General features: G+C 43.0%; 1 protein-coding gene across 1 annotated transcript in view; it reads right to left on the minus strand.

Moving 5' to 3' along the window:
• LOC117746177 (microtubule cross-linking factor 1) overlaps positions 1 to 16465 on the minus strand; it is a 55636-nt gene that overhangs the window by 19588 nt on the left and 19583 nt on the right. Inside the window, exons 4-6 of the mRNA XM_034555127.1 lie at positions 8024 to 8083; positions 6216 to 7598; positions 2043 to 2189 (exon numbers count right to left, since the gene is read on the minus strand). Of these exons, the coding sequence (XP_034411018.1) occupies positions 2043 to 2189; positions 6216 to 7598; positions 8024 to 8083 (1590 nt within the window). The remainder of the gene's footprint in view (positions 1 to 2042; positions 2190 to 6215; positions 7599 to 8023; positions 8084 to 16465) is intronic.

Below are 16465 nucleotides of genomic sequence, written 5' to 3' on the forward strand. Positions count from 1 at the left end.
CTGCATTTGATGGTCAAACATATTCAGAAGGTTTTGTGTATGAAATGATGACGCTTGATTAAATTGGTTCTCTAGGATTTCTAAATCTCACTGAGCAACATTGAAAAACCTCAAATGAGTTGGAAACCCATTATACCTTCTTCTACAGCATCTCAGCAAGCGATTATAATTTGATGCTGCACATTTTCAATCTGGACTTAAAATGTCTTCATCTAGCAACTTTAAATCTTTTTGATCAAAACCTCAAACGAAAGTATATAAATCTCAAAGGAGTAGTTTGACATTTTTGGAATGGGTCAATCTATATCACGCTCATGCGTCTCCACTAAGTATAAAACTACAACGAGCAGGCGGACACTTTGATTAAAAACAGAAATCTGTCTACCAGCACCTCTCAAGTAAAAATTACTTCTTCTTGGGTAACCAGGAAGTCACCCAAAGAAATAGTATGCCACAACCCCCCAAGAAATGCACTTTTGGATTTCCCTTCAAGTGAATAAATGCTTATAGGGAAATGAGATGCTTATGTTTATGGTTTTGAATGTAATGATTCTTCAACTGCTTTACGAGACTTCCCTGTCTGTCCTCAGTGCAGACTTTGACAAATAGTTTTTTTTCATGTGATTTCCTTCCTCCGATCCGAGCGGGGACTGTTTACTGTTTTCCTCCAACAGTAAGTTGAGCTGTTCAGTGTGTACTGACCCTGGATCACCTCCCGTTCAGCCCAATGTCAAAAGCAAATCACACAGGCCGACAATGCGGGGCTAATCCTGCCTTATTTGAGCCGCTTTCACATTCATTCATTTCACCTCACAGATTACACTGCGGCAGAAAGCACAGTGAAGACCTGTAACTGTTACAGTAACATGTCACGTTGCCGCTGCCAGAACTCTGCATTATGTAACAGCGGGCAATTCGTCTATCAACGCGAGCATTGGGCAGCGAATTATGAATCACAGCGTCTAGCCGGTTTATTAAAGAGTCGAGTCACTGAAGGGTTTAACAGATCTGAGATGAAGTAACAGTACTACTTGCCTCTTTGATGTTGTGTGTTTAAGTGTCTCGTGACTCTTCTGTGTAAGCTGCACTTTTACATACATTTAATCTGCTGAGCTGAGTCATGAAGCTGGTGGTGATGAAGCGATGCCAGAGGGCTTCACGACAGAGTGCAGACTCAGCCGTGATACACTGAGTGCATTCATACGCCTAACAAGTCGATATACTGTAGCTGTCTCACACTGTTTTAGAGGGCAACAAAGCTGTCGACCAGCAGATATATATATATATATATATATATATATATATATATATATATATATGCACAACATGCAATCGAAACACGTGGTGCAAGAAATGCCTCATAATTTAGGAAGGCCTTGTCACTCTGGAGTGCTACGTATGCAATCTGCCTTCTACTTGGTTCTTTGAAATCCATAGCAAAATATGTTAAAAGGCAGTAATAAACTATTAAATAAAAAGAAAATGAACATAGATAAATAAAGATCAGTGGCTGTGGGAGTGGATATTTAGTCTGGAAGTAGAATGAATGAAGTGAAATCGCGTTCAGCATTAAAAAGATGTCGGTGGCTGGAGTGTCACTAGACATGCTGGACTGAGCGGCCTTCTGATCATAAGCGACCAGATATATAATAATCTTCATTCTGTACCAATGTTTACTATTGTTTTATTTTAGGTGTGTCCATGATGTGACAACTTTCAAAATGCATTTAGTAAAAACATGCTTAGATTATTCTCATTCATATATTTGCCTGCTGTATAACACATTTAATTTAATAAAGAATCACATGGTTTTGTGGGCGTCTACAGGCTCTGCAGAGCTGTATTTCACAACATTTCACCGCTGGAAAGAAAGGACGTGTCGCTCCACAAAGAAGAAACCATTTGTGTTTGAATCACTTGAAATTATTAGAAAATAGAGTCCAGGTTGACAGAAGGCCCGTGTACGGGGATTATAGTGTGGAGCCGGTGTCAACTCAGTCCCACAGGTGGAAAGGGAGATGGAGGAGGGAGGAGGCACTGACCTCTGCTCTTAAAGCCAGGGGTCTGTGGTACCTAGTGAGTCCTGTGGCTCCCCTGCTCTGGGCCTGGCCCCAACCCTGGCTCTGGCTCTGGGGCTCCACGCCTCGCTCCTGTCCTAGACGCCACTCCAGCTCATCCCTCTGACCGGACTGTGAGTGACGTGGGGTAGGGAAGGGGAGGGAAGGGGAGGGAAGGGGGGTGTGGAAAGTGGGTGTGGGGGGTTAGAGGGATGGGGGACAGGTGCAGGATACGAGGGGGGAGCAGGTAGTGGTGGTGGTATCAGGGGAGATATGTGAGGTGGATTGTGGACAAAACAGACAGGAGACAACAAACGGGGCGAGGGGAAAATAAACAAAAACAAAACAGAAAATGGGTAAAGAATATAAGCGGAAGGGGGAAAATGATATGACTAGACGGCGTGGAGAAAAACAAACGGACTAGAGTATGAAGAAAAGCGCAAAGAGAAAGACCAACTTAAAGATGACGGCGAACGAGAGAGATGAGAAGAGAACAAGAATGAGGATGAACAAAATCATGGGCTGAAACATCTGGCGGGAACACAAAGAGGAACAGAGTGAGGTAATGGGGGGGGGGGGGGGGTTGTTGGGTGGGGGGGGGGGGGAAGGGGAGAATGCAAAACACTTGTTATGAAGCGCATGCAATGAGGGATACATGAGTCCAAACCAACAGCTGAGAGATACCACGGCAAACTGCAGAGCGAGAGCTAGCACGCTAAAGGTTTCCAGCACATGCCTGTGCACAGCCGCGTGTGTTGTAGAAGCAGTCAGTTAAGGAAAGTTGCATCTTGAGCCTGTTTGATGCACATTGTTTTCAGACAACACAGCATTTAAAATACACTGGAGACACCTGAGGCCGAAGATAAGGTTTAAGACCGGGCCATTTGTAGCAGGATTCTTCCTAGTTAGCAGGAACTTGATGCTGCTGTGCCAAATAGCTATCTACATAAGTGTGCAGCATTCAGACATATTCTATTATGACTTCCACCTCTTCCAAACTATTATCACGTTTTCACTATTTTCTTAGCTCATCATTGTTAATTTTATAATAAAATAATTACAAATAAAGTGAGTCAATGTATTTGACAAATTGATAAGTCCTGAACCCTACATCTTGTAATAAGTGGACACGATTCTTTGGTTTCCTCACCATCAGCATCTTGTAATTATGCAATGAGTTTTTTTCAACACTAATACGTCTTGAATGCAAGTTAAACAACTTGCACTTAAGAGAAACTATCATCTCATATCTGTACTAGTATCACATAATTGTCTGGTAAAGCTATCATAATTACAAGATACTAATTTAACCTGATGATCTGGGCACTGAACCCTCATTATAACGATTGAAACTGCAGGATACTTTGGTTATCTTAAGATCCACATCTTATAACTCCGAGATACGAAAGTCATACTTACAAGAAATCATTACACAACATAACAAGAAGATAATAATCTTGTAATTATGACATACGGCTCTTGTTATTATTAGATACATATAATAAAATTGTAGGACAGAGATCTCAATTTATTTTCTCTCGTTGATCTTCTGTACATATTACAATCTGTTCATGGAATAAATTGACTTACGCTATCTTTGCTCTTCATTCACTACATTGTAAACTGCTCTACAGCTCTGTTTATCTTCAATGGGCAAAGGCCTGATTGCTTTGAACAGGTAGGAGTTGTTAGTACAGTGGTTAGCTTCGACCAAACCACCCAGCTTCATCCAGACTAGCCAGAGAGCCGTACAAGCAAAGGACCAAAGCAGATACAAATCATTGGACAGAATCAATGGAGGCTTCACTCCGTTATCGCTAAAGGGGATTGGGTTCTTGAAGAGACATTTGTTTTATTCCAATAGGACAGCCTGGCTGATTGGAAACACCCAAAAGATGCCTGCCTGATGATGCAGCACAGAGACAATGCACCTGCGTTGGACACAGTGTGTTGATATGTTGACTTCCACTAAGCTGCAATAAAACAAGAACAGAAAGCAGGATGACAGCCAGCGAGGTTCTTCTACGGGCAACTCACACTGCAGCGCCATGCAACTCTTTTTTAAAAATTCAACAGAGATTATTTTTATGGTTCGTCTCCTTGGCAACACCGTGGACTAACCAATCCCACGTGTCTGTGTGTGTGTGATGATCTGTGGTGCAAACCTAATAGCTACACCATTTGTGCATCATAATGATTCACACAAATGATAGCATGGTGGAGCAAAGCTGTGGAGAGAAAAACTTACCTAACTTCATCATGCATGCAACAGTTCACTATGTCAGGAGAAGCTTTGAATTAAGCCAAATGGAAGAAGCTGCCATAACTCCTTTAGTACTCCATTCATACCAAGCACCCTCTCAAGCACCCTCCTAAGCACCCTCCCATTTTCCCTTGCGGACTGGAAGCAGGGCAGCTGCAGACAGTGAGTGCAGGGAGAAGGAGGCAGGCAGGGCTGCTGGCTATGAGGATGTGCATGGAGATGCAGATGTGAATGTGGCAGCAGCGGAAAGCGATGGTGGTTCGGAGGAGGGGTGGCGGTAATGCCAGTGTGGTAGAGCTGGGTGGCTCAAATCGGAGCGGGGGTGCTGCTAAATCTCCCTGTTCTGGTACTGAACGTCTCAAGAGTCTCTCAATTGGGGCTTTAAATGAAAGGTTCGGATGTTTCAAGTCTATCAAACCTAATCAGTCTCATGATGCTGTAATCCCATCTCACTTTCTCTCTAATCCAACGTTCTCTCTAATCCAACGCTTGGTGAATTTGGGCTTCACAATGATAGGAAAAGCCAACACTTGAGAATCAAAAAGCGGCATCGTACGAGCTAGATATCTCTGTGGCGACTAGTCTGATAACTCCTGCTTAAAACCCAAACAATGAAAAGAATCATGAGGCCCCAATTTCAAGGTCTGTATTCATGCTGAACATCAAGATCAAGCAAGCTTTTGCCCCTCTGCTCCACGGGAGGTTTCTGCCCTCCCTGATCTTGCTTTAGGACACTGGGGTTCCCATTTGACAAGCGACAACTCCCCACCTATTGTAGCGCAACTCCACTGGACAGTAAGCTTAGCGAGGTTTGATGTGAGCCTAAGTCAGCCAGATGAAGTCAGACATCTTGGAAAGCCTCATATTAGCTTTTGTCTTTCTCCTGTAACATAACCTTGAGATAAACAATAAAAAAACAAAAAACAGAAGAGATCCCTCATCTTTTTTGTTCCATACGTTCTTCCTCCATGTCAAAACCTAGCGCCTACATTACAAACAAAGCAACTTAACCTCAACCTTAAGCTAGTAGCGGCTAGTGTCGCCTCAAGCCTGAAGCAGCGATGAGGAGCTCTAGTCTGGTCAGCTCACTTCTTTCTACCTTCACACCAAGACATTTTCTAACTTCTGCACCAACCAAGCTCATCAGACTTCACACAGCTCCCTCTGGAGACACTTTTTTATACAACTTGTTTTCCCATATGCAGTAGTACCCCTCAACACCTGCAAATAGAGTCTGATAAACCTTTTTTGCACGGAACGAAGATTGTGGATTTTCTCCACTATTTTCTTAAAGTGGTGTCACACTACTGCCACTATCAAAAGGGAGAATTATCACAGTGACCTATAAGTCTTAACATACATACTGGCATATAAATATTAAAATAGACTTGAAAGAATCCGAACCTACCCTAAAAGCTATGTTGGCCTCCAACTTAATGAGGTTCCCATTGACAGGCATGGCTGTGGATAGTGTGTCCAGCTAAAGATGTACGGCGCTGCCACTATCTTTAATTAGAGTTTTTGCACACAGTGCTGACTGAGGATCTCATTTAGTTTATTTTGACCTTAAATGGTGGACTAATGACTGCGCACTTAGGGCCATTCAAATCAAACCTGAATGAATTCTCACATTTACAAATACACCATTGGGTTTTCTCGTGGATGTCTGCTATCGAGGTTGGATGCAAACCAATGTTTTTATGCAAGATTTTAAATGAAGATATTGTTTGCATAATCTAAAATACAGACTTATTCCTCAGGCCTTCTCCTTAATTATTGATATATTGTCATTTCTCTTTATGCAAAAGAACCAAGCAGCCACAGAAAGAAAACCTCTAAATGTACTGAGGGATGTCACTTTTAAAAGCCACAAGAAGTCTACCCCTGGAACTTACCTGGAAGTCTGTAACCAGGTCTCTTCCAAAGGTGCCAATGGGAGAGTCACGGGACATGGAGGTGACTGTGGACAGGAAGCTGCTGGACTCTGTGAGGTTTGGCATGGGTGACAGATCGTCTGTCCTTTCTCTCAGCACCTCCCCCACATAGTCCAACTTCTCCATGAAGATGTGTAGCTCAGTGCGGAAAGCCTTCATGCGAGTGTTGATGGTGTCCAGGACTTGGGTGTCTGGTTTGGATCCAGACGCCTCCCCTCCTTCCAGACTCTCTCCTGTCGTCACCAGCAGCCTGCCCTCAAAGATCAGACTGTCTGTGTCTGTGATCAGACGGTCCACCGTCTTTCCAAGCCTATCTGCCTCGCGTTTCACGTTGGTGAATGACTCACGTTCTTCTCTCCTGCGATTGACCAGTTCAGTGGCGCTGAGCTCACTGCCATCGGATGGTTTGATGCTTCCAAACCCTGAGGTGGTTGCGGTTTTCTCAAACAGATCTTCGGAGTCACTCTCGCCCCCAATGGGCCCCTCTCGCTTGGGGTGTAGGAGAAGAAGACGCCCTGCCTCCTCTTCCTCTGCTGCTTCTCGCCGGCCTGCATCGCTCTCTGCGTCGCTGTCTCGAGGGCTGCCTGTGCGCAGGCCCAGGTGTGCAGCCAGGTCACAGCGCTGGACATTGGACACGAGGACTCGGTTTTCGTACTGCAGCTTCATCACCTTTCCACTCAGCTCATTGATCTGCATCCTGGCTGATTTAAGCTCCTCCATCATCATTCCACCGCTGGAGCTGTTGCCGTTCCCCCCATTACCAGGTTTAAATAAGCCTCCCTCACTACCCTCCTCGCCAACAGAGCTGCTGCTGGGGCCAAACTTGAAGTGATTAAGTTCAGATGTCAGCTGCCTGTTGTGGTCCTCAATCTCTGAGATGGAGCGGCGCAGCAGCTCAGCCTCCTCCTCTACAAATTGCAGATGGCGACGTAGCTCACTCGCCGAATCCAGCGCGTCGCCACCGTACGGCGACGACGGCATGCTGGAGAATGGTTCCCGCCCAAAGCAGTCTCTTTCATACTGACAGCGGATGTCTTCGTTTTCTGCCCGCAGGCTGCGGTTCTCTACTTCCAGCTCCACAATCTTTCTGCCCAAGATGTTAGCCTCTTCCTCCACCAGCTTGAGCCGTAATCGCAGCTCAGCCTCTCGAGTGGTGTGAGGACCCCCACCAGGGCACTCGGCCAGAGGAAGGGGACTGTCCACGTCCCCGTAAACAGACTTGTACTTCTGCAGCTCCTGCTCCAGTTCGTCCTTCTCTCGACCAAGCTTCGCCATCTTTTTTCTCATCAGGCCAGACTCCTCTTTGGCAAACTGCAGCTGGCACCTGAGGTCTGCACTGTCCTCCTAGCAGGGTGATAGGGATGAGGATGTCACAATTCAAAGCTTGAAGGGATAATGTTGGTAATATGTTATACCTTTGTCATTGTTGCACTGTAAAGGAGTAACTAGTGCATTTGTTGGGGACTATTTTCAGTGGTCGATCAATCTGCATGTGGTGCTCTATTGAATATTTAGCAGAACGGTGTATTTGAAATCGTGTGAAAATACAGTAAACCACAGTTTTCATAGTAGGAAGGAACGTGTAACCCGCACAACAGTGTTGCATATATACAGTATGTATATAGGTTTAGCTACACAGCCAGCACTTATTATTGTTGTTTTTTGGAGATTTGTTGACACTAAGAATATCAAAAAGCTTATCCTTTTTATGCCTGTAGCATAGGCATAAAAGAAAATGACATGAATAATATTTTGATAATAATTTTTACCTGATTTATGGACTTCTTGTCTTTAAATGTTTCCCTGCTTCCTCGTCTTCTCAGTGCAGTCTGTAAAAAAACAAGGAAGGAGGATGTAAAACATGTAATCATGTACAATGTACAACATTGTTAAAATAGTATCTAGCATTCAGGGGTGCTGCGAGAGGGAAACAGAAAATAATATAAACCAGCACGCAGCACACCGATAAAAGCAATAAATGAGCCTTCATGTGAATTCAATAGTGAGCATCTCTGCAATTTGAAGATCCTATTGTGATTTCTATATATCACAATGCCAGTGTTTATACAGACACGCAGAATAACTCTCAATCACAGTAATGATGATGGGCCAATGAATTGGAACAAATATGTTTGCTAACATTTCCACCAACTCCCCTAATATGAAGCAGACTCTGCAAAAAGCCAGAAGAACATTAATCTACGTGGATATCTTGCATAACATTTCCATCATCAGGTCAAAGCTAAGTATAATAAGGAAGTATTTACTCTCATGCAGACGGAAGATCACATTACATAATTACTGTCTGCATGTAGTAATGGTAATAACAGATATCAAAGGCCAACATCTGGTTACCATGTCAGTTTTACTGCGAGTGGATGGACACTATGTGTGATTTATGTGATGTTGTAAAGGAAATTGTCAGCCAGACAATTGTGCTGAGCATTAAGACCGGAAGTACCTCAGAGTACAGATAAGGAGGATGTTCTGTCACGTCTTTCTTTTTTTGTGTCTGTATGATGCAGCAGGGTGCTTTAGATCCCATTGAGGGCTCAGGGTGACACACGTCTTAACCCGGCTCAGATTCAGTGACACATGGTGCTTCCACAGCGCTCTGGGGGGAAAAGCATCTGCCCGTCCAGTGGGGAAATCTGTCCTGTAGCTAATTCTGTACGAGGCCCGGCACGCAAAGCCCGGATAAAACAGGGTCCTCTGCATGCCAGCTTAGTCTTAGCGACTAATAAAATCATTCAATTTGATCAAGTCTGTGCACTTTCTCTCACCATCAGCTGCAGCTTCATAAGACAGCGACAAGATGAGATAAAGGACTAGAGAGAGGAAATGAAGAGAGGAGGAGAGGGAGAGGAAGAAATCCCCCTCTATAAATGCAGAGTGCAGATCTTTCAAGTGTGAACCTTTCTCAAGGAACAGATCGCTGCCCTGTTATTTAAAGAATTATTTAAAGGTTATGGCAATCAGTTAAGCCAGGCTCTTCTGGAGGCAGCATGACTTGATATTCATATTTGGTCATATTTCAATGTACAACTATTTCACTGCAAATGATTTGATTTTATTAAATGATTTGTTTTTTTCGGGGATTCAGTGTATGAGCAGGAACGTATCCTGCTCATTTTCAGGTTCATACTTCTTCTTCTGGGCTTCTACTGGCACATGTTTAAATGTGTTAACAAAAACACATTATTTTGTTCCTACTGTTGACCTTCTGTCAGAAGCGCTCCATTTTAGCACCTGTCTCTTTAAGCCCCCCCAGACAATATGGTCAGAAGAAGTGAATGTTTGCATTTCTGCTTGATAAATGACTTAAAAAACTAATGATTATCAAAACTGATTATCAAAACTCGGTGATTTTAAAATATACGTTTCTGCACAACATTTTCCTTTGGAGTAGATTGTAAAATATACTTTATGTTTTATATCTTTGATTTAAAGTATTTTAACTTGGTTTTATATACAACAGAGCTGATTGTTCACCTCCGTTCTAAAGTTATTGGTCCTCGAGAAGGCACGTATGATTATCAAACATCTAGATCAGTTTGCACACTGCACATCCGAGCCAATCTGTAAATGTGACGGCATTCATTTTAGATTCGAGTTTTTATGCGTGTGAATGAATTGTTTGTGTGTTTTGTGCCCCTTTAGTATTTTAAATATAACATAATTTTAACCAATTAAAAGCTCAGTGAACTGAATATTCTTCATCAGTGTCTAAAGATACAATGGTCTTATTGTACTTGAACTCTCCTTTTTGAGGCCTTGTACAAAGCAAACTATTCGCTCTGTAGCCAGACAAAATAGACCAGTAGGACAGTGTGAATCATTCATGGCCAGACGGCTGGAAAGTGTGAGGGTGAACCTGTTTCGCCCGGAGCAGGGACAGACCTCGACTCAGTCGCTGGCTCTGCGACAGGAAGGGAGTGCCCTCTAAGAAACAGCCTGAAACATGAGCATAACCATATTGTAGGTCAAAGCTAGTAGTGTTTTCTGATCAATATGTTCTAGTTATTGTAGAAAACATAGAAGAGGCTCAAGCTTCCCTCTTGTTGACTTCTCTTAAAGAGTTTCTGTGTCCGATTCCAAACTCCACTTCTGTGCTGGTGTATTCAAAGGCAGCAACTCACTGTGAGCTAAATGTGGAAAGGTTGGTAGCACAAGGTGTGTTTTGGGGCAACACTTGTCTCGCATCGATTACATGTGTTTCAACATGTTGTTGGATCTCGGAAAATAAGCAGATTTGTTTATTACCATATTCTTGACTTCAAGTCAAGTTCAGTCCTTTTATGTTGTGCCAAATAGTTGCATGCCAAAATGAATAAAATGAGAGCGATGACACATTGTTATTGTGTACCTCATGGCAAGTACCAATGCACAGATTAATTCCCATCACCCCCTTCAGCCTCGGGAACCATCTCACAGACTATAATTGTTTGTATTTTGGATGATGTCAGACGGTAATTCGCAGTTTACTCCAGTTATTTATTTGACGGCTACATTAGACGTGTGAATCCTCACCCATCACGGCTGGTGAGGATTCCCCCCAGTCTCAGCTTTGTGTCTGTGTCAGTATCTCCAACACCAGTCGTGGTTTAATTCCCAGCCCTGGTGACCGAGCTAATCTCAGGGGAGACAGCAGATTAGACGACATCTTGTGCAAAGCTCCTCACAACCCCCGACTGCCACAAACAGGGATCCCTGTTTAATGTACACAGAAGTCCGTTTCAGGTTCTGAGAAACAACTTTGTGATCAGAGAACAAATAACACTCATCAAATACTTTGTCTGAGGCGATTAACTACCTGTCAGTCACAATGTTCTTAAAGCGTGAATTTCATGAGCTAATAAGATGCTTTTAAGAAGAGTTCATAACAGGTATCTTCTTAATGATTTGTTATAAATTACCATTTTTGTTGTTTTTAGAAACACACTGACAATCAGGGAGATACACAAAATACTTGAATATGTTTCCAAACAGAACGAGACAACGTCACGACTGAAACTGCTTGTATCATGTTCCCTCCTAATGAGCATTAGTTTATATATAGCTATAGCATCTGTCATAGATACAGTTAAAAACTTCGATTGGACAAGTTGTTACTTTATCAGCAAGCTGCTACAACTGTCAATAATGCGTCCGGGAAATAATTGAGATGGTGCTTTTCTCCATACTGAAGGGCCTTAAAGCTAAAAGCTAAACCTCAGCCTCTTCCTGAGTCGACGCTACTCTCTGACATTGCTTTTTGACACCTCTTATACGTTTATTATTCCTTCCTTTTTCCACCGATTGAGCATCACACTCCTATAACAGTCAGAAGAAAAAATAATCAAATCACATTATCAACAATGCAACTTGACCACTGAGAGCTGAGAAGAGGAGCGGGCTAAGGCACAACTCACTTCTTTCTTTACTTTATACAATACATTTTGAAACTTCTTCAGTTTTCAGTGACATCACTTGAGGACATTTATCAGATTTTGTGAAGCTCCCTCTGGAGCCACAAAAGGACTTTTGTCACATATGCAGTAGTACTCTCCAAAACCCTGTCAACACTTTGATGGATAAAATAAGAGTTCACAGGGATCAATAACGAATAAGGAATTTGAAGGTGTCACTTTGGGCTCTGGGAAACTGTGATGGTTATTTTTCGCACATTTTTTTTTTTAACCAATTGATTAGTCAAAAGAAATAATGCAGCGCCAACTGCCCCACACTACCAGATACTGTGCATTACAACATGCTCAACATATTGGCACTAAAACCCTGATCTGCAACACACACAGACTCACCTTTCCCTGCTTTAACACACAATTGCACTCATGCACACCAAAAAAAAAACACACAGGCACAAACATCTCTCTTCATCCGAGTGCACTGTTAGCACGGGTTAGTGGCACTGAGTCATGCAGGCGGCTCCAGCTGGTGTGGGAACTGGCTGTAGTACTGGTGCAGCTGGTTTTACTCCCCTGGGTCTCTGCCAGCCTGCAGGATTAGTGGATTGTAGTTACACAGTTGTTACCCTGCTGGGACTGAATGAACCAGGCTCTGTGGTTCCTGACTGACTGACAGTCTGTATTTCTCTGGCCGCCTCCTGTAGCTCCTTCCTAGACTCCCCATCCCTTTCGACTTGGTCTTATCCCCCCCCCCCTCGTTCACTCCTTCCATTCTCTCACATCCTCATCGTCACGTGACGGGCTGACTATAGGTGTGTGTGGTTCCATCCTTCTGAGAGACTGTATGAGTAAGTGAGGTCATTCCAGCCACTTAAAAACTATTCAAAGGCCTCATTTATGGTGAGGATTATGGTTGATGGTTCAGATAAGAATTACGATTTTATTACAGTTGAAGTTGAGGTTGATTTAATATTTTGGATTTGGTATTAAGATGGAGGATATAGTAAGGATGGGATATGGATTAACTGTAGACATTCAATGGCGAAGATTTAGGTTTGTTTTGGGGTCAGACCAAAAATGTACCTTACACGGCAGCTGGCTTCTCGGGATGTCAGAAGAGAATCACGAGATAACATATCGCACAAAAATCAATCTTCTCAGGCTTCAAGTAATGTGTTTGTCAGGCCAGAGCATGGACTGATCAGCAACCGTTGGGGAGCTAATGGCTGCTAGGGGCGTGGCTTAGTGTGCTGGTGGTTCCTAAAGAGATTAGCGTCAATGCTTTTTTAAGTCCCAGCTCTTTTTCAAAAAGTTTTCAATGCAGGCTTCTAAAACGGTTCTGTTTAACAAACCATCTGGCAGGTCAGGTAAACCCAAAATAGCATTGCATTAAAAAAAAATAATGCAAAAGGGTTGCCCTGTCTGTGTTATGATGATGTCTCAGGTTCGAGTCCAGCTGGCAATCTTTGTTGTACATTATGTCGTTCCTCGTCACTCCTCTTATTAAAAGCCATACAATGACAAAAAGAAAACAACTGGTGCCATTGTGTATAGAAGTACGACATTGAATCTTGTTTAAAACTGCTGGCTAAAGATAAACGTAAATACAGTAAGATTGTAATACACGCCAGCGGTAATGACTCCTGAATATGCCGCTCGGAGGTCACTAAAATGAATATGAATCGGTGTGTACTTATGCCAAGATAATGTCAGACTCTGTAGTTTTCTCTGGCCCTCTTCCCAATTTGATTAATGATCACATGTATAGCCGCATGTCGTCATTCAACTGCTGGTTGTCGAGGTGGTGCCCAGCAAACAATGTGGGCTACGTAGATAACTGGCAGACTTTCTGGGGAAAACCTGATCTGATGAGGAGAGACGGCAATCATCCCAATTTGGAAGGACGGGTCTCATTTCTGCAAATATGACCAAGTTGATTAACGGACTTAATCCATGACCAGATTAGGAAGCAGAAGCAGAGTTGTAGTCTTACACCCTTCTCTGCACTTCCATTCAAGCAGTTACCTACCCATAACTCTAGAGACTGTGTCTGTCCCACGGCCACTTAATTAAATCAAAAGTAACCAGAAGAGGAGTCTCGTAAAGGTTAACAACACTATTTCAGCAGTGCAACAAAACAGGAGAATTAAATGTGGACTCCTAAATATTAGATCTCTGTCATCTAAAGCTGTATTAGTAAATGATTTAATATCAGACAATCACATTGATTTATTTTGTCTTGCTGAAACCTGGCATGAAGAATATGTCAGCCTAAATGAATCAACTCCTCCAACATTACAGCCAATTATATTTGCTATACTGTACCTGCGACCAGGTCCATATTCAGAATGTCTATCTGATTTTTCAGAGTTTCTATCAAGTTTAGTCCTTAAAACTGATAAGGTTATTATTGTAGGATATTTTAATATTCATGTGGATGTTGATAATTATTGCCTTAGTGCTGCATTCATCTCATTGTTGGATTCGATTGGCTCACTGCTTTGGCCACACCCTCGACCTTGTTCTTGCATATGGCATTGACATTGAGCATTTGGAGGTCTTCCCACAGAACCCTCTTCTGTCAGACCATTACCTCATAACTTTTGAGTTTATATTACCCGAGTATACACCGTTAGTCAAAAGTTTCTACACCAGATGTCTAACTGACAGTGCTGTAGCTAAATTTAAAGAAGTGATTCCTTCTGCATTTGATTCAATACCACGTCTCAATGTGACCGAGGACTCCTGTGCTAACTTTAGTCCATCCCTGATTGATCATATTGTCGATAGTGCTACAGGCTCACTGAGAATGACACTAGACTCGATAGCCCCTCTGAAGAAGAAGACGGTGAGGCAAAGGAGGTTTGCTCCCTGGTATAACCCTCAGACCCGCGACCTAAAGCAAACATCACGAAAGCATATGGTGTTCCACCAATCTGGAAGAATCACGCTTAGTTTGGGGAGATAGTCTTAAAACATATAAGAAGGCCCTCCGTAATGCCAGAGCAGCCAATTACTCATCAGTAATAAAGAAAAATAAGAACAACCCCAGGTTTCTCTTTAGCACTGTAACCAGGCTGACAGAGTCACAGCTCTGTACAGATGACATCTATTGCTTCTGTCCATCTGGGGAGAGGGATCCATCCTGTTGCTCTCCTGAAGATTTTTTCCCAGTGAAAGGGTTTTTTCTGAAGTTGTTTGAGAGTTTTTCCTGATCCGATGTGAGGTCCTGGGAGAGGGATGTCGTATGTGTACAGATTTTAAAGCCCTCTGAGGCAAAGTTGTAATTTGTGATTTTGGGCTATGCAAAATAAACTGAATTGAAAGTTTGGTTATGTCCAACAATTACTTCCAGCATCACTCTACTCTTTTTACGACGCTTAGTGAAGTGTCACAAGTCATCCATTACGGGGTTTGTTTGTAGGTGTGGAACTGATTCTGGCAATCACTAGCGTCACTCCGTGGAATACATTCAACAGATGAGTCAAAGCACATTGTGCAGTAGGAAGCGTTTGCTCCGTGAAGCTCTGACACACGACACATGCTGCTGCCACAATCACACAACATCATCTTGGAAAAACTGGTGCATTCACGAGAATATTGTGTACTCTGACACGCCTGTTTGTGTAAAGAATTGTGCTGGATGACATCGTACAGTGTCATCATATTTTGGAGGTGGAGAATGAGTAAGAATGGGAACACAGCGAGTGTATTTTCGGCAGCATCTGTACTCAACAGCTTGGCCTATTTATGATTTTGCTCGAAGAAAGTAACAGAGTGCAGAGCGCTGAGTCTGGCTCTGGTAATGGGATTTAACAATAAGTCTGGTGTGACTAGCGAAATGGAGGCGGGGCGGAGGGTTGGCCGGGGGAGGAGGGGGAGGAGAGGAGCACAAAAGGAGCTGCGACAGGCCGCTGGATGCAGATAAACTCCTTCTCAGCCCTGATGGAAAAGCATAAGACTCCAGCACAACAGAATAAATATTGCTCATCCGGCGGGAGAGCTCAGAGAGATAAATCGCTATGAAATGTTTAGAGGCAGATTATATTAGTGAGATCTGGATGAATGGGCACTCAATCTGGGCTGTAATCCGTTTGAATAAATTAATTAATACTGCACACACACTTGAATGAATGGGGTATAAGTGTCACATCTCCTTTAATTAAATGTTTTCTCCATCCCAGGACACATTCTGACACACAAGCACTAAAGCTTCTGATAGACCATGATTTACAGCACTGTGTTATTTTTTTATAAGGATCAATCTTGCAGCACCTGCAGTAAGCCTGCACAGTCTAAATATACTGCCTCAGGAAGTGCTTCATCAGCCAAATATGAACCATGCAATTTATTGGAATTCAATTTGATGTTGAAAATGGTGCACAACCCCCCTCACTGGTAGCATTGAGGTTACTGTGAATGGCTATGGATGTGATATTTCAAAAAGCCCCAAACTAATCAAAGCTAACTGAATTAAAGTGATCCAGTAGAGTGCGCTGCTCAGCCGGTGTGCACGTGTGTTTTTTCTGCACATGCGTGTACAACTGCAGTCATCAGTCCCCCACATGTGGGTGCATGTTTTTATGCTTTTGCAGTCAGTGTTCACCTCTTTCATAGTCCTGCTGCATGCATGTGTACGAGGCTGAGCTTATATACATCTTCCAGTGTGTGCATTTGTTTGGCAGTAAGACAGGCTCAATGCAGCACTCTCTGAGGTCATTCCAATGTCAGGCCATCCTCAGCGGATATGAGCTTCTTGTAAACAGACTCTGGCCTCCATATCGCCTCTGCATCTTGACATCAATA

This window comes from Cyclopterus lumpus, chromosome 17 (genome assembly GCF_009769545.1).
Source record: "Cyclopterus lumpus isolate fCycLum1 chromosome 17, fCycLum1.pri, whole genome shotgun sequence".
Taxonomy (NCBI): domain Eukaryota; kingdom Metazoa; phylum Chordata; class Actinopteri; order Perciformes; family Cyclopteridae; genus Cyclopterus; species Cyclopterus lumpus.